The sequence below is a fragment of the Nanorana parkeri genome, unplaced genomic scaffold, assembly GCF_000935625.1.
Source record: "Nanorana parkeri isolate BGI_ZX_2015 unplaced genomic scaffold, ASM93562v1 scaffold288, whole genome shotgun sequence".
Taxonomy (NCBI): domain Eukaryota; kingdom Metazoa; phylum Chordata; class Amphibia; order Anura; family Dicroglossidae; genus Nanorana; species Nanorana parkeri.
Genome location: NW_017306556.1, coordinates 103,152 through 123,654, shown reverse-complemented (window position 1 = coordinate 123,654; position 20,503 = coordinate 103,152). Strand labels below are relative to the sequence as shown.

Sequence of the window (20,503 nt, the reverse complement as noted above, 5' to 3'; positions counted from 1 at the left end):
CCTCTATAAAACTATATAGGCTTGAGTGCATTTTTTTTTTGTCTGTTTTCTCCCTGGTTATAACCAATCTTCAGCCTCTTCTGGTGTAGATGTTTATTAAAATCATATTTAACTAAGGCTTTTTCCAGCATGTTTCATCTCAAAAAGACATCATCAGTAATTGTACAGTTGAGTATGTGACAGTCAGAGTCTTAGCAGTCACAATTTTTTCCAATTAATAGGTTCTACCTACATGCACTTTATTGCACACCAGGCTCAAAATATCAAGGATACACATTTCACTTTGCCGCCAGGTAGACAAAGCTATTTCGTTTAATAAACCAAAGTATTTTTGATGCAATTCTTTTGGCGGTCCGGCTGTATTTCTTATTTCCTTTAGAGGCACTACCAATCAAGGTTAAAAAAATAGTCATCAATGCGAGGGCTGCCGCCAGAATAAAAGCAATTTATGACATATATAATTTAGTGACAGCTTCTAGCAATCTCTTCACTGGAAACCTGAAGGAGTTATTATTCCCTTTCTTTGGACTCTCCTCGCTTTGCTTATGCTTCATTGGCTTTAATAATGGTTTAAACACAAAACAAGGATAAACCTGGGAATTATTTTTATCTGAACATGTTTTCCTTAAAGTTTTTTGCACTTTCTTTTTTTTTCTTGAGAAAGCAAAATATAAACTGTACAGTAGCAATGGGCAATAAAAATACATAGTAAAGTTGAAATGAAGCCAGCATAAGTTAAATTGCAAACTTAATTAACTAATTAAAGGCACTGCCCAATCTAATTATTTGAAACCATGGGACACACAATTTCTATATTTCCTTAACTTTGGGATCAGCCTTTATAGGATGTGTTCAAGTACACCCTGAGATTGTTTATTGAATAAAATGTTAGGAACTGGAAATAGACAGATGTTCTTATTTTTCCAGGTAAAGCCTCAGGCTTTGGTAACAGACATATACATTTGTAATTCAATGCCAACAGGGTTGATAAGAGATGAGAAACAAGAATCTCTATATTGACTATTACCTGGTAGCAAATTTTATTATAAGAATATGATTGACATGTGCCAGTCTGCCAACTCAACCTGCTGGGCTTCTTAGATGACACATGGATCCCTTCACCAGAAGTTCATACAAATAAGAAATTAATTTAATAAAAAAAACTAAAAGAAATTCAGTCTTTGGAGATGGGCTGCCTTGGCCCAGGCTGAGGTCAAAGTTTAGTAGTGCTATGGCAATGTAGAGTCAGGTACATGTTGACAGCAACAGGATTTGGGGGAAAATGATGAGACAGTAACTGTAACAGATTAGCATATTTATTCCCAATAGGGTAATCTTGTAAATTCTTGCTCTCTTGAAAAAGTGAATTGGTGTTAGTATGCTTTAGTGACATCACTTAAAAATGAATTCTTATATGAAAAACACATTCACTGACTTTGAGAAAAGCTTTGTTTTTTCATGGAAAGTTTATTTGCTATCCAACATTTTCGACTTATATTGTCAAGCCATTGCCATTATTACAAACTCCACTGCTTTTTTTCTTGTAAACAGTAATAAGTTAGTATGCAAGATATGTTAAGTTAAGCAATGTTTTTATTTAAGTTCCAGGCAAACCTCGACTTGTCATTAACCACACTCAGATGAATACTGCTCTCATTCAGTGGTATGCACCGGTGGAAACCTTCGGCCCTCTTATGGGTTATCGTCTGAAATATGGTCGCAAAGATGTGGATATTCTCACTACACTAGAGTTCTCAGACAAAGAAGATCACTTTACTGCTAAAGAAATCCACAAAGGAGCTTCTTATGTCTTTAAGCTATCAGCCACAAACAAAGTGGGCTTTGGGGAAGAAAATATCCAAGAAATTACTATACCAGAGGATGTTCCAAGTGGATTTCCTCAAAACCTGAATTGTGACAGCATGTCATCAACCTCAGTGCAGATAACTTGGCAACCTCCCATCCTAGCAGAAAGGAATGGTGCGATCACAAAATACATCCTCCTGTACAGGGATATCAATAATCCATATCATCCAGCTGAAGTGCCCATTGTTCCTGCTGACACAACCGTGACTCTTACTACCTTAAAACCTGATACCATTTATGATGTTAAAATACGTGCTTACACAAGCAAGGGTCCTGGTCCTTTTAGTCCAAATGTCCAATTCAGGACGCTGCCAGTAGATCAAGGTAGGATTTGTCTGCTTAAGTCTCTGTCCTTAGCGGAATATCTTTTCTTGGGATAACAGGGTACGGAAGTGCTTTCTAATCCTGGTGATACTTCTTATGTTATTAGGGCTGCAGTTCCATAAGGTAAAGTACAACAAGCTTAATACATTTAAAGACATTAGGATTCACTTGCCTTTTGTATCGATACTACCTGCATAACGCTTTCAGGTAAGGTAAGCATTTAACTTAGCTGTAGTCACAAAAAGCATAGTGCAGGTCCTTATCAACCCATTTCTCCTTCAGCTTATCTCCTCAGTCTAGGACTAAACTATAAAAGGTTCAGGAGCAGATAGGTGTTCTGTTTCAAAAGAACATTTAAATACCATTTTCATATTTTTCCAGCAGTGTTTGCAAAAAATTTCCATGTGAAAGCTGTCATGAAGACATCTGTGTTGTTATCATGGGAGATTCCAGAAAATTACAACTCTGCATTACCCTTTAAAGTAAGTTTTTAAGGCAAGGAACCTAAGGTGGTCACAAGGTGGAATATTTTATCCCACACACTGAACATAAGATACATAATTATCCATGAATTGATGCACATTGCTTGAATCCCTGAAGTCTACATTTGAGTGTGCTGGTAATTTAAAGTGGACCTTGCATCAAAATGCAAGATTTGCTTGTTGGTTAGACCCCTGCCACTCTCTCCTCCTGCAGCATCCAAAAAAACACACATTAGGAGAAACCTGAATAAATATAATTGCCCAACACTCTTGTAAGATTTGGCATCCTGGCATTCCCATGATCTCTCTGGAATGACCGTGACATCACCTTTGCCTAGGCACTCCAGACAAAAGCCAAAGTGTATAGTTAGAACATTTTGAACATTTTTTTTTCATGCACTGCAGTTACACTCATCTATATACATTAGACTGTTCCGAACAAAAACGTTATATTCATGGACAATATCTTTCATGTGTGCATTGTACCTTCTTCTTAGTGGTATGGACTATAAGCAATCATTATTGAGCAGATAAAACAATGATAAATCTGGCCATAGATATCATAGTATGCTTTCTACATGCTAGAACGTTCTGACCATCAAAAAACATTTTGGGACATGAAGCAATACATTTTTAATGCAAAGTTTAATTTAGAGGAAATTTAAGGGCATTTGTACACTATCTATTTGGATTGAACAGTAACTCCTGATATACAAGTTATTGTCATATTGCTGAAGGGAATAATAAGGTTGTATATATGCTGTAGTAGATAAAATAATGACTATGCTCTAACATTTTTAGTTTGAACCTGCTGGGTCCCACAGCTCTGCTCTGTGCACAATGATAATATAACTGCTACTTTTATATGGTAATATTTGGGTTTGCAATAGCCATTGTTGTAACAGAAACAGTGTTTATGTGTTTTGCTGAAGTGCTTTCAGTCAAAATGTCAACTCAGATAGAACAGGGTTTATGCATTCATATCCTGCAGCAGTTTACTGCACTACTACTCAATTCACTCTTCACTATGTCCAAGCAACCTAAAGTCATAGTTTTCCACTAGGTCACCCTCCATCTTTCTTTTTATAAACCAGATTCAATTGCAGAATGAGCTAGTGCTATTTCTAGCATTCATTTAATGAACAAACATTATACTTTTATTGGATGGAAAGTCAAAGAGAAACGTGTTGCGGCATTTTTGTTAAACATGGAAATGCTCTAAGAAATGGTTGTGTTGTGCTAGGTACATAGCTTAACAAGTCATTCATCTTTTAGATCCTGTATGATGATGGAAAGAAAGCTGATGAAGTGGATGGTCGGGCGACCCAGAAGCTCATCAAAAACCTAAAACCAGAAACATTATATTCATTTGTTCTTACGAATCGAGGAAACAGTGCAGGAGGTCTACAGCACAGAGTGGCAGCAAGAACAGCACCTGATGTCTTAAAAACAAAACCTGTTTTTATAGGAAAAACCAATTCTGATGGCATGATAACTGTGGAGTTACCCGAAGTCCTTGCCAACCATAAAATAAAGTAAGTCTTAACTATGCAATTATGTTTCTTTTTGACTTTCAATGGTGATGTGCTATGCATAGTAAAAAAAAAAAAAAAAGTTTGTACTCAATGTTTACCAGTATTTTTGGAGCAAGTTATTTGTGTCAAAGACTATAGAAAAGAAAACTAGCCACTATGCTTTTTTCTTATCACGAAAGCTTATAGGACTTAACATTGTTAAGTCCTACACCTTGTTCTTCTGCAAAACAAACCCTTTCCCCTTAAACCTGGAGGTTTTATTTTTGTACGCTGCCTATGGCATATGCTTAGTGCAGTGTACAATACACAATAGGCCCATTCCTGGCATCTGTAAGATGTATCTCCCGAGCCCATGCACTGAAGTTACATCATCAGTGGCTGATGAGGGAATAATCTGGACCTGAAAGATGCAAAAGAGATGATGGAGGCATATGGAGCGGTGAGGGAGAGTACAAAGTTGTCAGCGTTGAAGGAGAGCAAACTAAAAGATAAGTCTGCCATATTGTGCAAATGTACTGTGCATACTTGCACATTATTGTCAGGGCTCACCCTGCATCTGTAGCTAGCGGTTTCGTTTTGCTTTAAGGTGATACTTGAAGATGCAATGTGACAGCTGAGTCCATCTAATTATCCTTCAGTGTAGCCTCCTGCTGATGCCATCATAAAGTGCATATGATCACCATGCTACATGTAATTACAGTTTTGGAGTAAAATTGAGAAAAAAACACTGTGGGGGTTATTTACTAATGATCCTTCGGTTAGCTTTGGCTGCCTGAGCCCTTCGGTTCAGTCGAACCGAAGGGCTACTGTACGGGCTATTCACTGTAGCCCGTACAGCAGCCGAGCGGCTTAGCCAAGCCGAACGCATATGCTTTGGCTTGGCTGAGGCGTAGTGACAGGCGAAGCGCGGAGAAAGGTTGGCCACGCAAATGACAGCTGGGCGGGGCCAGCCGTGATCTCGCAGCTCGCTCCCCCAGTTGTAATGATAGATCAGCGTCCCCAAATTACCTGGGGACACTGATCTGTCATTTAACAATAACAACTGGGCGGAGTCGGTTGTGACGTCACGGTCGGCCCCGCCCAGTTGTTATTTATTGGCCTTAGAAGACTCTAGCAGGTGGTGGCCAATAGGAAACAGTTGGCACCACCCAGTTGTTCGTCGCGTGCGTACATGTCGGTGTGCGTCTTTTTTTTATTATGTTTTATTTTTTTTAATAATTTTTTTTAGAATTTTCCTATTTTACATTTTTTAAATAGTTTTTAAAAATTTGTTTTCTTTTTTTTCATTTAACTGTTCTTCTATTCTGCTCGCTACTTCGGAGGTAGCGAGCAGAATGGCCGAGCCGAATGCCGCTGAGTTATTTACTTACTGCCGTTCGGCCCCATGAGATTAGGGGGAGAACGGCTACGAGTGAGCTGCTGGAGCTTCGGCTCAGCCGATCCAGATGTTGGATCGGCAGAGTCGAACTCCTTCTGCACTTGAGCTGACCGAAGGCAGCCGATGTATGGCTGATTTTAGCTGATGTACAGCTGAAATCAGTCACTCGGCTCACTTCGGCTGGGCTATTCACTCGGCTGCCATTGGCAGCTAAGTGAAGAACCCCCTATATGTTTGGTATGTGTTCCTATTCACACAGAATTCCCAATAATAATAATTAAAACAAAATGATGACTTTTTAGATATCTCTGTTGTTCAGGCCTTTGGACAGACGGCAGGCTTCTCTGTACATTTTCATAGTGCCAGGAAACTTTGTCTGTCTCCAAAAACAGACTAGGAACACAGAGCTTCCTCTCATTAACATACAATGCTTCTAGATATTTAACCCCTTGTTAGGACAGTGTTAAAATCTACTTTAAAACTGATAAGATCTGCAGGCACAGTACAGAGTTAATTATGGTAACCTAATGAAAGAAAAACATTGATCCTCGGTCCTGTGCCACTAACTGCTCACCTTTCCCCCTCTGCTCTGGTTCTGGTATATCCCTCGGTGTCCTGATGTCTAATGGACCTGCCTTAGATGTGATGACATAACAGGTCCTTAGACCAGTGGAACCCGAGGGAAAGGAGGCAGTGGGGACCGGTCTAGCAGCCAGAGCAGACCAAGGATCAGGTGAGTATTTTTCCTTTATTTTCTCCCCTAGACAAAACGAGCACTTACACCTTGCAGTGTGGGGGCAGCCCCACTGCAAAAGTTAATGTAAAAAGAAAATCCTGGTGTTCTTCATTAAAGCAACTGCACAATATACTGTAATAGTAAAATAACAGCTTAGGTGTCTGCTCTTAGCTTGCCAACACTCCCCTGCCACCTGGTCCACCACTCCAGTACCCCAAAAAGCGCATGCATCTGAAAAAGTTTATATTTGCATATGGCTAGGCATATATGCATATTGAATTATATTTTACATAACAACACTCAGCCCTGGTGATTGTCCACTCAGGCACCAGGCATTATATTGTGGGAGGCAGAGGGGAGTTTCATGTCCACCCCATACCTGGAAATATTGGTGTTTTTGGGGTATGGGTGCATTGGCAAGATTAGAGCAGGCTGCCTAATGTTGCCTGAATGAAGCTACACTGTTATTTAAATAGCCCTGTTGACAGGGCAGAGTTGCTGTCAACATGACACTAAAACTTAAATTAGTAAAACAAACAAGTGCATTGTCTACTTCTTCACAGTATGTCAGCTGATAGGTTGCAGGTATGCTTGGATGAACAGTAGATGAGAAAATCACAATTTTATTTTCAAGTATGGCTTGTAAGAATAAGGCGACATGCTGTAATATTTTATGTAGATGCTAATGTACACATGTAGAGTTTAAAATACAAGAAAAATGGTGCCAGGTACAGTTATACACTGGAAATGCAGTTGCTTGTTGTCTACATTAATGAGTAGCTGCCTGTGCCTCATTGTGAAAAATGATTTCTAATTCATAAGTTTGCCTTTTAAGGTGTACTGTAGCGGAAGAACTACAGAACTGTAATTAATTTTAAGAACTCATTTATGGTAATATACAGCAAAATGTAAATTGTTCATGCATCACTCCATGAATGAAACATCAACAGATATTTAAAGCTGGGTAATGAAATGTGGGTTTTTTTTTATATTCATAGTAGTAACAGTAGTAGTATTTTCATATTTTCAAGTAATAATTGAATTACATTTTTGGTATGTTTTAGTAGATGTAGCATTGTAGTTGTGTGCACTCACCCCTTCCTTTTTGCTATTTGAATATTTATTAGTTTTTCAGAAGAAGAGATAACAAATGTAAACTAGTTCTATAGTATTGTTACAGTAAAAGTCAACATTTTATAAGGTAGTACACAATCAAAGACAAATGAAGACATAATAAAAGCAATTTTCTGTTTAAGATACTGGTCTTCATTGACAAAATCTTAGCAAAGCAAGAATTTTACATTGATAAAAAACTTTAAGAAAAAAGCCAGCAAGAATGTAGAAAGCAAGAATGTTTAGGTTAAATAACAGTGGCATATGACTTAGATTCATATAGAAACACACCTAAAGAAAGCATCTGTACAAAAAGCCCTCTCATATGTACAAATATGTATGGTTCAAGAAAAGGGTCATTATATAACATTGAAAAGTGAGATGCATTTCCGATGATGAAGCCATATTGTCAATGAGTAAAATTGTGATAAGGACTGGTTCTTTCTTGCAAACATAAGTTCAAAGTGTGTTTTTTTCTATTGTTTAATAAAGAGTATAATAATGAGAGATCTGGTTGCTTTCATAATCAACTAATATATTGTCTAGCTGTCAGTATAGCATGAAACACAAAGAACTCTGTTTTATGGAACTGCTCTGAGTCTAGTCCCAGTAAGGGCCATTCTGGGCTTATGGCAACATTATACCCCAGTACCGAGGAAATAAAAATGAAGGATTGAATCCAGAAATTTGTTACTCTGGAACATGTCCACTGCAAATGCAATAAAGTACCCCAAGCTCCACAGTTTCTTAAGCATGGAATAATCTGTGTCTTGAATGTTTAATAATGTGAAAAAATAAAGCCATCTCCTCCAGGCGACTCAGCCCAGATATCAAATAGGGATATTTTTTTTGATCTGCATTGTTTAATGATTATTGCCGAGTATGTTACAGCTTTGTTAGCTTGAGAGTAGCGATTTGAGTCTTGACTAAGTTGTTTTGGTAGTTTGTGTCTTATTCAGGTGTTCTAATGATTTGATCTTTCAAGTGATCTCAGACACTTTTTGAAGCTGCCTTTAGCTTTAAAATGTCTGCTATAGCTCAGCTATGTTGTCTGCTGGCATTAGGTGTTTCTAATGAGGTGTCAACAATGCTAATAACATTTCCACAGATCAATAAATTGTCTTCCTGATATTATTTTGCAATCCCTACAACTTTCCTGATTTTTTTTTGAGATTGGTGTGTGGAGCATACAGGCATACCAACTTGATGGGTACATTTTCTATGCCCACCACCACTACTACTTATTACCAACACCAGTATCCAGCACAGTTTAGTCTGGGTAGGAAGTGAATGTCATTTTTTTTCTTCACCATACTCCACAGCCATAGCATTTCCATAACTTTCTCAGGGTGTAATAGTCTATATAGTGATCCTTTGTAGATAACATTACATTTTTTTAGGAAATCCCCATCTATAAGGAACATGATGTTATCTGTGGATATTTGTCACTGCCCTCACTGATATTCGTTATAGCTGTGCAGTTGCTGCTGAGATGTCACAGAGTTGAGGGAGTGTTCCCACTTTCCTTGCTGCTGCAATAAACTGCTTCTGTAATAATATGATAGAAGTAGACTCTCGCCAAAATATCCTTGTACACATTATGTGGAAGGTATTTCAGCTTTGAAGTTCTGTGTTCCCTTTCTATAGTATAAATATATCTAGAATATAAAGACAACACGTTTTTAATCATTTGGGTGAGGTATTGCACCATTTACGCTTCTGTAACTGACTCAGGCACTTCACCAATCTTTATCCTAGTTCTGTGAGATCTGTTCTCCAGGTCCACAATCTTATCATTTAGCCATTTAAAGGCAAATTGCAGGATGAGAGCCGGCGGGTGATATGCTGCTTAGAGCTGGCTTGGAAAATTGCAGCTCTCACACACCAGCTCTAAGCCCTAGATAATTGTTCAGTTCTTAGTGTTTTCTTTCTGCGTAGAGCAGAGATGGCAGGGATTTCCCCCCTCCCCTCGCTGTTTCTCCATTGTCTCCAGAGAGACAGATGGGATGGTGTGTGCATGGCTGGCTCTGACTCTAGAGAGACAGAGCCTGCTGTCACTTAGGGTGCCATAGTAGATCCCAACAATATTATCAGAATCCTTCCTGGCTGCAGCATGGCTCTGCTTTGCCTGCTTTGTTACTTTGTCTGACGGTGTACATTGCTATATATACTCCTGTGACCCAAAAGAGAAGTAAAGCCAAAAAAATGTGACTTTATTTCTCTTTTAAGAACATCCAATAGCTCATCATGTGAATCCTCCAGCTCATTATGTGCCATGGCAAATCTCCACATCTTTCTCTCTATTGGATCTGTGTGTTCACCTAGCTGGCCAATTTGCCTTTGTATATGTAAAATAATGTTAGTTAAATCTTGTTTTGAAGAGGATTTTAGTGACAGAAGCATGTCTTTAGGGACACTGTATGTGGCTGGAGCATCAGAGGCAAGATAAGAGAGCAGGAAATCACTTGCTGTCATGGTGAGAACAGCCACTGCAGCCTGACTTGCATGTGGTGTGCTGGCCTTTTTACCTACAGGGCCCTTGGAGTTTGGGGATGGTGAAGAGAATGTCTCAACCTAGTCTTTTAACCACTGCATCCTGCAATGCTGCCCCCTTGTGCCTCTCCTCTGTGTCTAAAAGTTTCTGTGAAAAGGATGGCGCAAGAGAGCTGGTGCTGCTAGATGAACTGCGGTCAACTTGGTATCCTGCCTGCTGTGCAGCTGAGAAAAAGTCAAATAATTTGCGGGGTTTCCCTCTGCAGGATTTGCATTGGTACATTGCTGCTGTTTGGGAGGCAGAGCTCCCCTGGAAATAGAGATTGCTATAGAACACAGGGGTGTGGAATTCGTAGCGCCCGACGCTCGGGACATGTAGTTCCGGGCGCCGGGCAAGTGCTTTTTTCACTGTGGGGACGGAGCGGGGGGCATGGAGTAGTGACAGGCTCTGTTACCTCCCTCAGCCTCTGTCCTTGGCGGCCACTGCTCGCTCCTGTCACAGGTGTTCTAGCAACAGTGCCTGCTAGAACTCCTATGTTGGAGGTGACAGGTTCAATAAAGAGTACCTGTCATCTCCAAATGCTATCACACAGGGGATTGTTAACCCCTGTGTGATAGCAATACAGTTAAGTTTAAAAATGTAACTAAATAAAAATGTAAAAAAATAAAAAGGCGATAAAGTAAAAATAATAAAACAAATGAAAATTTTTTACAAAGTAAATAAAAATTGAAAAAATTAAAACCAGCCCTGCTGCCCCTATCTGCATGCGAAAAATTGTGCAGTGTTTTCAACTGCGATCGTGTGCAACCGCACGGGCAGGGCTGTATTGCAGCAGTAAAACGCGCAATCTGCCTGACACGACAGGGGTGCCATTAGAAAATATTGGCACTGACAGCACAATCGGCAGTGGTGTGCGATCCGTTACTGCCCGGTCATCGTGCACGAAACCGAGCGGATAGCTGGGTGGTCACGGAATCGCACACCACCGCCGATCACAGCTTAAAACACTGTGCGGCGCATGTCGTGAAAATAGGTACAGCTACCTTTACGCAGATGTAACCCCATACATGCGGATGCAACCGCTGTATGCAACTGCACACGATCGTACGTCCCGGGAATCCCCAAGTCTGCACCAACCCTGAAGGGTAAATTCACTTTCCCAATTTGGGAAAATGGAATTACCCGCACAAATCTCCCTCCCACTATACTTACCTTTCAGCGAACGGTCCTTCTCATCCACCAGTACGGGTGTACTATCTGCACCTGTTACATGTATTCTGAATTTTGCTCGCAAATTGCAAGCACTTGTTGGTCAACACGGTCCCCTGACGGGACTGACCAATGAGAAGCACTTCTTAGCACTGCTAAATACGGTTTTGGTTAAAATATTTTTTTTTGTATCAGGACAAGTAGATTGTCATGAGGGACAAGTAGATTCGGCCCCTGCTTTAGTCCTTGGACAAGTAGTTTTTAAAAAAATGTCCACACCCCTGGAACAGCATTGGTATGATGAGTCTGCTAGGTCTGGAGCTCCTTGTTAAGGCAGCTATCTCAAAGGGTGTCCAGGCCACACCTCCTGAGCCCCTTCCCCTTTTCCTGTTGATATGAGAAGTTGTTAGGTTTACAGGGTTAAATATGTGCATGGGTTATGTGTGCTGACTTGGAATTAGTAATATGACTCATTACTTATCACATCACAAACTCTTAGTCATAAGCAGATTACCCTCTCCAACCAGCAATAGCAGATAGTACTAACATATTACAATCTAATTATGATCTAAAAGTATTAAACTTTCCACCAAATCAGGGGCGTCACCAGGCCGGGTGTTACCCAGTGCAGCAGCTGCTGGGTGTCAACGGGTGTGCACGTCATTACATTACACATGACGTCATTACGCACATGATTAATGATGCCACGTGCACTTCACTGCCAGTCGACCATCTCAGCGATGGATGCTGGCAAAGAGGAGGGAATGTTTTACACAGGCATGTCTCCAACAATGGAAATTCGTTTTTTTAAATTTTAGCAAAGTACTAAGAGCTGGATTTAGTTAAGTTTGAGCTCTTTCCAGTATTTTCAGCATTTGGTATTCTCACACATGATTACAGCTGTGTATCAAGTGTTTTTTGGCTTCCTCAGCTATTCCGGTATACCAAGTGAAGCAAGGATCATCCAAAGGCTCTGCACTTACATGACAGTGACATCCTTTGTATGTATTATTATTATTATTATTATTATTAATCAATTAATTTTTATTGAGCTTTACACATAACAAAAATCAAAAAGAGAGAAAAAAAACCCGGCCCAAATACAATATTAAATAAACAAATATATAAACCACAGACAATTCAGATTACCATACAGAATATACAATAACATAACACATAAGCACAGGTGATTTGTTGACCAGACTCCAGCATTCATCTTCTTACATAAGACATGATATTATATAAGTAGCAAAAGAGAGAAAAAACAGTCATGTAGGTGAAGGAATGCATAGATGATTTCCCCCAAATGTTTAAAATTTTTACAGTGACATCCTACTCATTGTAATATGTTTTGTTTTGTTTTTACAGAGGCTATTACGTTGTCATTGTACCTTTGAAGAAATCCCATGGAAAGTTTATTAAGGCATGGGAGAATCCAGATGAAATGGAACTGGATGAGGTAATGTTGAATAATATGCATTTTATAATTTCATTATTATGCAGTCTCCTGTATTCAATATTTTTAAGCAGTTTATTTACAGTTTTTTGGCTAAAAGAAAAACCTTGCCGCTATCCATATGCCATTTCTATATAACGTTAATATGAATTGCAGCCTGGACGTACCATTTATGTTGTAACCCTGTGGGGACACAATGTTTAATTACTTAAATTAAAGCACACCCTGATCTGCTCTCTTTGTAATAAATATTTGATTCTTTGCTCAGTGCAAAGAAAGATGTGAGAGTTCAAAGAGGTGAAATGATTATACGGCAATGGCTTAATCTCTATGGATATGAACTCCATTAAAGGTCGAGTTCATTAGTAGAATTTGCTAAATCTGAAACAAATGCTAAATTGCAATTTGCAGTACAGTTTAGCTTTTGACCTGTACCTTGTGGTTCTTTTCACACCAACTAATGTTCCTGGGATGTTTGTGCAATGGTAAAAAGGTTCTGTAGGGAAACAAATGTGACTGGGTGGTTTGGATAGTAAAATCCACCATCTTATTAACCATAGTTACATGGTTTAAGCTTATGAAATCTTTTTCCAGGTTATATTTAGTTAAATGTGTTTATGATTGCACTATGCAGTATATAGCATTTGCAGGGTTATAATACTGCCCTAGGCAGAAATGAATGACAACCCTTCTTACTGGCCCCATCACTTTTGCCAACCATTCCATGGGATTACTTAAACATAAAACCTAAATGTACTATAGAATGAAGATATTTTTGCAATGTCTAGTGAGCATTGCTGCTACAGCATTGGATGTTTTGACCCACTACCAAAGAGACATACTGCAAAGAGTTCTGTGACTTTGCACTACTACTGGTAACCACTGCACACATCTTTTAGAAGTTGTCTTCAAGCTTTACTCACAGGCTGAGTGAAATTAAAAATAATCCAAAAACAAAAAGCAACATATTTTAACCACTTGCTGCCCGGAGCATTTTCTTACTATTTGCGCACACATGATAAAATATATTTGTTTGGTTATAAAACTGCTTCAAATCCCCAAACAATAATATATGTTATGAAAGCAGAGGCCCTGTAGAATAAAAACATGCTAGGTGCAATTTTTTATGTTGCACGGTATTTGCGCAATTGTTTATCAAACCAGTAATTTTTTGAATAAAATAAGATAAAATAAAATTTAGTGCACAGCAACTTAATATAATACACAATTTTTTTTTGGTAAAATATGAAAGATGGGGTCACGTCGGATAAATAGATACCAAACATGTCAAGCCTTAAAATTGCGTTCGCCCGTGAAGCCGCAAAAAACGTCAATACCCAAAGTTTCCCATAGGGAACACTTTAAACGCTTTTACCGCTCATCAATTTAGTGCTAACAGTGATTAATGGCTCTAGAATTATTGTTCTCACTCCAACGTTCGTGGCGATATGTAACGTGTAGTGCAATTGTCGTTTTTGCATGTAGGCGCACTGACGGTTGTTTGCGGGGGACTTTAACATTTTTTTTTGCATTTCTTAATTTTTCATGTTACTTTAATATTTTTAATTTTTAAACACTTTATTTTATTTGTTTTACACTAACCTTATTGCTATCATATAGGGGGCTAACAGGTCCTCTTTATAAAGACATCAGGCGTCTTTCAGACCCCTAATGTCACTTAGAGATCTGCTTCCTCAGCTTCTTCTCCTGGCTCTAAGAGCCAGAGACTGTAACTAGTGACACAGGAAATTATGTAATACACATCACTTCCGGGTCCAGTGATCTCCGATTGTTGCGGGCAGACCCGTTGAGCCAGTCCCGAGCGCTGCACGAGCGCTGGTACAAACAATCTGGCGGCTGTATAGACGCAATCCATTGTACGTCTGTACATCGCTGGCTGTTAAAAATGGCACCACAAACACAACCGTGTTCTTGTTTTAACCACTTCTGCGGGCCACCGTCTATAGGCGTATTGCGGCCCGGAAGTGGTTAAACGTTGTTTTTTGATGGTGCCAATTCTTACTATGCTGTTCTAGGCAAAGGCTGACAAGTACCTTATGGTAACTTACAGCGCTGAATATCACTCAATGATATTTCCTGATCATAATTATCTCTCCTAGCTGTAAAAATAATGATGATGATGTTAATATTGATCATGATAATAATAATAATAACAATAATAATAACAACCATTGTTATTATTATTATTATTCTTGTTGTTGCTGTCCGTATATTATACATATGCAAATAACATCCTCCTAAAGGAGAAATAACTGCTGCATAATACCATGTATGGCATGGAAGGCTTGTAAGTGAATGCCCCACCCTTTGGAGACAAGACTTCTAGTAAATAATGAGGTAGTGGTTCTATGTATACTATTAACATATACAGACACTAAAATCCACAAGGTACCAGTGTTACATTTCACAGATCGTTGGGACACTTCTTGTGGTAACATGTTAATGTGGAAGCATTACTGCTTTTCCAAGGTATCATAAATATCATCATTTAATAATCCAAGAAAGTGCAGTCAGTACTGGCTCATTTCATGCCTCATGGGCTGCCAGGGAGTAATCAGCTTTGTCAAATCAAGCAGCATTATCAAGGCACATATGAATAAGACACCTGATAAGGATTTGTGAATTGTTGTTATGGTTACCTACTATTCATGTAAATAGTTGGACTCTGACAGACATCAACATCTATGTGAAGGTCAACCTGATGCCTGTTATTCCTCCCTTCCTGCTTAATGACGTATTATGTAAAATAAAGTTAAATGTTAATGATTTCAAGCTTGTGCATGTGTATAAATGTATACACTGCCTCGTATTGTCAAATGACAAAGGAAACTCAGATTTTCTTTACAATTATGCAATTTTCACAAAACAACAAAATGCATTTTTAAAGGAGAACTTTGAGGTGAGTGCTTTTCTCACATACCGGCGTTCGCTCACCTCTCGATCCTTTCACGGCAGAGAGCCGTGACTGGGGAGGGGCTGGATTCCCCCCTCCCCGCTCCGATCCGCCACTGACTGGCGGAACGAACGGGGGAGGGGGCGGGTACAGCTGGCTCTGCCTCTAGATAGGCAGAGCCAGCTGTCAGCCACGCAGCTGGGCGGATCCCGGCACATTTGTCGGGATCCGCTTCAGCTGCGGCGTCTCAGTATACAGCGAGCAGCAGCTCGCGGTATACTGAGCCTAGGGTGACAGGAGGACGCTAGTTTGTGTCCGCCCGTTACCCTAAGGAGAACTATGGGGAAAAGCCTTAACCCCATAGTTCTCCTTTAAACAATTTTATATTTGGTACCAATGTCTGTAAGATATTGTGTTTAAGACATCTGAAGTCTATCTTTAGAATGCATTACTTAAAAACAAAAAATAAGATAATATAGCATAGCTTATACTGTTCCAAATGAGAGAGACATGTGTCCTGTGTGCACATTGCAGGACACAGGGAGTTAACTCTGGAACCAAGGGATTATGCAGTCACTGTCAGGTGATTGAACACTGGCAAATCAAAGCTGTAGGAATAGCCCTGTATAACCCCTCCCACTCCATGTCTAGCCTTTTTCCTAATGTCCCTAGGTGATGGAAACCTTCTCTCATCTGTAAGAACAGCGCATCATTTTCTTTACTTTTTTTTCTTTCTAGCAAGTTCCCCCAAGCTGCTTAACGCCACTGCGGGACCTCTCAGCAACTATCTGGCTGAGTTTTTTCCTCGGCTGAACCAACCCTGTTGTAAGGAAAATGCTGGGCTGGCCTGTAATGTGTTTAGTGCACTGGATCCTGAGTTGGGCACTCACCTTGCCACCTTGTACAGCATGTGCAGTAGTTGCAGGGTGCTATACAGATTCAGTGCCATGGTCCATCTCCCAGTGGAGTCATGTCCCTAAAGATCCCTTACAGGGCGTATCCCCTCTGGGAGAATGAAGATTGGATGAGACATGTCCCGTTAACTACTTGACATACGCCCGTTGTAAATAAACGGACGGACGGCAAGCTCCCTCCAGTGGGGTCCCGCAAAGATATAGCTTTTTTTCGCTGCTCGCGCACCCGCAAGCAGAAAACGCTGCTTGTAAACAGCCATTAACAGTTGTTACATACAAGCAGTCAGGTGGCTCTATAGCCGTCTGATTGCATGTACGGTGTCCAGCAGTGTGCACCCCTCCACTTGCTGCGCCCTCTCCACCACCATTACCGGCTATCCTGGGCTCCACTGTCCCCTCTGCGGGCCCAGTACTGGCGCAGCGGCTCTTAGCATGAAGATCGGAAGGAGATCATACTCTCCCACCTGCTGAATTCCTCTCCGATTTCTGAATGCGAAGTGGTGTGTATTACATCACTTCCGCATTAAGCTGTCATTTCTCTGGCTGCTATAGCCAGAGAAGAAGCTGGTGAAGCAGATCTCTGCTTCTTTGAGGGTCCCCAGGTGACATTAGGGGTCTTAGACACCCCTAATGTCTCCATAAAGAGTACCTGTTAGTGTGCCTGTGCTATCACATAGCAATAACATTAAGTGTAAAAAAAAATGCAAAAAAACCCCCCCAAAAATGTTTAAGCCCCCTGCCGCCACATACACGCATGTACAAACAAAAATACGCGTCAGGTGCGCCAACACTCAAAAACGAGAATTGCTGCACATGTTACCTATCACAGCGAATGCCGGAGTGAGAGCAATAATTCTAGGGCCTTCAATCACTGATGACACTAAACTGATGAGCGTTAAAAGCTTTTAAAGTGTCGACTATGGGCAATTCAGGCATTGTAGTTTTTTGTGGTTTCGCAGGTGCACGCAATTTTAAGGCTTGACATGTTTGGTGTCTATTTACCCGACGTGACTCCATCTTTTATATTTTACAAAAAAAATTGGTTATTAATAAATGTTTCATAGAGTAATGTAGGGGACATTTTTGGTAATTTTTCCTTAATATAGTAAAAAATAAAAACCCCAGTGGTGATTAAGTGCCACCAAAAAACCCCTCTATCTGCAACTAAATGGTATAAAATTAATTTCAGTACAGCGTTGCATGACTAAATAAATATAACATTTCCTCAGCACTGAATGCTGAAAAATGGCCTGGACAGTAAGGGGGTTTACCACCCCGGTCTTCAAGTGGTTAAATGGCCACTACAACCCTCTGGGTGCAACTGCAAGTGTGGTAAAGTAAGCCAATGGCTTTTGCCCCAGCCAGTTGACCAATGTGTTTTGCTCGTCTCCCTGAAGAGTAAAAATGGGTCATTGTTGTGACTCTTTTGCCACAGCATAAGGCAGTTAGGACAGCTGGGTCTTTAACTTTGTCACCAATTTTCATCTCCCTATGGCCTAAGGGCTGCTTTTCTGCCTGCACAGTCTCCCTCTGGGTACCATGCTGGGAGGGAGAATGCAAATGGAAAAAAGCAACCACCATTTTCTTTCTCCTAGCATGCACTGTAAGCTGTTTGTATACTTCTATGCTTCTGCTGCTGCTGCAACTTTGCACAGCACAGGGAGGAAAACTGCAATATCCCACTTTTACACACTTGTTCACCATTCTGCCTACAAGAGTCTGGATACGGGGCACCTTTGGGGCTTACTCTCAGCACATGGTGGATCATAGTTATGGGCACTTATGGATGTTAGGCACTGTGGCTACATAGCCCAAAAACAGTTCTGAGGAATGTGCTGTTCCTTCTAGTGACAGTGATTCTGCCAGTCCTATGCTCTGGTCTTTTTCCCATCACTATGCGCCCCAGGGAGCTTCTCAGCACCTTTAACCACTTGCTGACCGGGGTGTTTACACCCCCTTCCTGTCCAGGCCATTTTTCAGTATTCAGCGCTGCGGTACTTTGACTGAAACTTATTCTGTCATGCAACGCTGTACTGAAATTAATTTTATACCATTTTTTGGGGACAGATAGAGCTTTATTTTGGTGGTATTTAATCACCACTGGGGTTTTTATTTTTTACTATATAATGAAAAAAGTACCGAAAATTTTGGGGGGAAAAACTTTTTTCCTACGTTATTTTATAAAACAGTTATCATTACCCAAATTTTTGGCAAAATATAAAAGGCGGGGTCACGTCGGGTAAATAGACACCAAACATGTCAAGCTTTAAAATTGTGTGCGTCCGCGAACTCGCAAAAACTACCATACCCAAAATTGGCCATAGGCGACGATTTAAAAGGTTTTACCGCTCATCAGGTTAGTGTTATCAGCGATTGATGGGCCGAGAATTATTGCTCTCACTGCGACGTTCGTGGCTATACGTAACATGTGCGTAGTAATGGATGCAATAGTCGTTTACGCATGTGGGGGGCGGGGGACTTAAAAAAAAATTACATTTTTTTATTGCCTTTTATATGTGAATTTACATTTTTTTTTATTTTTTTAACTAATTATTCAAAAAAATTTTTTTACTTAACTTTATTGCTATCACATAGGGGACTAACAAGCCCCCTTTGTGATTGCCAATTTTCAGTGACAGGTCCTCTTTATGGAGACATAAGGGGTCTTCAAGACCCCTAATGTCACCTAGGGACCCCCAGAGAAGCTGATGAAGCAAACACCTGCTTCACCAGCTTCTCTCCGGTTTCTGTACCGGAGAGTGACACTGAAAGCAGGCAGTGATGTAATACACATCACTGCCTGCATTCCGAAGAGGAGGAGGAGATCAAACAGAGCTTGTGTACTGAGCTCCGTTTGATCTCCGGCCGCAGAGCTGCTGTGCTGGTCCCGGGCTCACACCGGGCACAGCGGAGCTCAGGATCGCCGGCTGCGGCGGGGTTGGGGGGGGCGCACACCCGCAAGCATATTACAAGCGATCGGGCGTCTCTACAGATGCCCGAACGCTTGTATGTAAACAGCCATCGCCGGCTGTTTACATTGCAGGCTGATTCCGCCGCCCCCCGCGTAGCTGCTGGCACGAGCGGGGCGGGATGGGACGTTTAAAAACGCCCATCCGCATTCAAGAAGCCCCTGTCCGGCCTTTTAATTACAACGGCCGGACAGCAGGTGGTTAAAGTCAGTTTACCATGTAGAGAGGTTTGCTTCAGTAATGGTTCAATTTATGAGGAAAATGTCTGAGCTCTTTGGGACCTCTGACCTTCTATTGTCTGCCTTTCCTATCTCTAAGGAAGAAGAAGGGATGGCTTCCAGTTCTGTGGACTCAGCCCAGTAAGAGGATGTCTCCTGACATCTCCCCTTAGCTCAAGGACACTATTTCTATCCTTGTGGATGCAGTTTGTACTTGTTTGCAGTTGAACTGTCTGGGTAACCCTTGCCAAAGGTCAATAAATTTAAGATTTTATAGCCAATGTTGTATAGTGACTGGAATCATCCTGAAAAATGTAATATTCCTCCTAAACGGTTTGCTCAGCAATACTCTATTGAAGAGGGTTTTCTTAAGAAATCGTCTGGTCCTGTTGTAGACCTAGACAGTTCTTTCTTGAAGAAGATCTTAAATTCCCTGTATAAGATGTCCTTGTTTTCAAGGACCAAATGGACTAGAGGTTAGAAGCCCTCTTTAAGGCTTTAATTGCCCTTGCAGGCTTTACTATGTAATTTGCTGTTTCCATCAAGGCCGTGTGTCAGACTTAATCTGTATGATCTAAGTCTATGACTAGGGACCCTGGGTCAGTATTGACGGACCCCGCTGTTCTCAGATGACCTCAGAACAAGACGACAAAACCTCTAGATGGAAAATTCTCTGCTCCCTTCGTTAAGAAAAGTTCCTTTTGTCCCTCACAGGCCTCAGGTAGCTAACCCAAGACGGAAACACATTCTGTCACAAGTCCTGGCCCTCCAAGCTGGCAAAATCTGGGAGCCTTGTTCTCAATGAAGGGGCACCCACACTTTAAAATGTTTGGGTCTGAGATATTCCCTGTTCCTGTGCTCTGTTCCCAAAGCAAAAAAGGGGGGGGGGGGGGGG

The 20,503-nt window shown here is 40.7% G+C and overlaps 1 protein-coding gene across 18 annotated transcripts in view; it reads left to right on the top strand.

Moving 5' to 3' along the window:
• PTPRD (protein tyrosine phosphatase, receptor type D) overlaps nucleotides 1–20,503 on the top strand; it is a 361,390-nt gene that overhangs the window by 245,634 nt on the left and 95,253 nt on the right. For 9 of the 18 annotated variants that reach the window (XM_018557524.1, XM_018557525.1, XM_018557527.1 and 6 more), the window contains 4 exons: nucleotides 1,603–2,190; nucleotides 2,572–2,672; nucleotides 3,948–4,207; nucleotides 12,506–12,596. In XM_018557524.1, the coding sequence (XP_018413026.1) occupies nucleotides 1,603–2,190; nucleotides 2,572–2,672; nucleotides 3,948–4,207; nucleotides 12,506–12,596 (1,040 nt within the window). The remainder of the gene's footprint in view (nucleotides 1–1,602; nucleotides 2,191–2,571; nucleotides 2,673–3,947; nucleotides 4,208–12,505; nucleotides 12,597–20,503) is intronic. The other 9 variants (XM_018557532.1, XM_018557530.1, XM_018557523.1 and 6 more) reach the window with 3 other exon arrangements.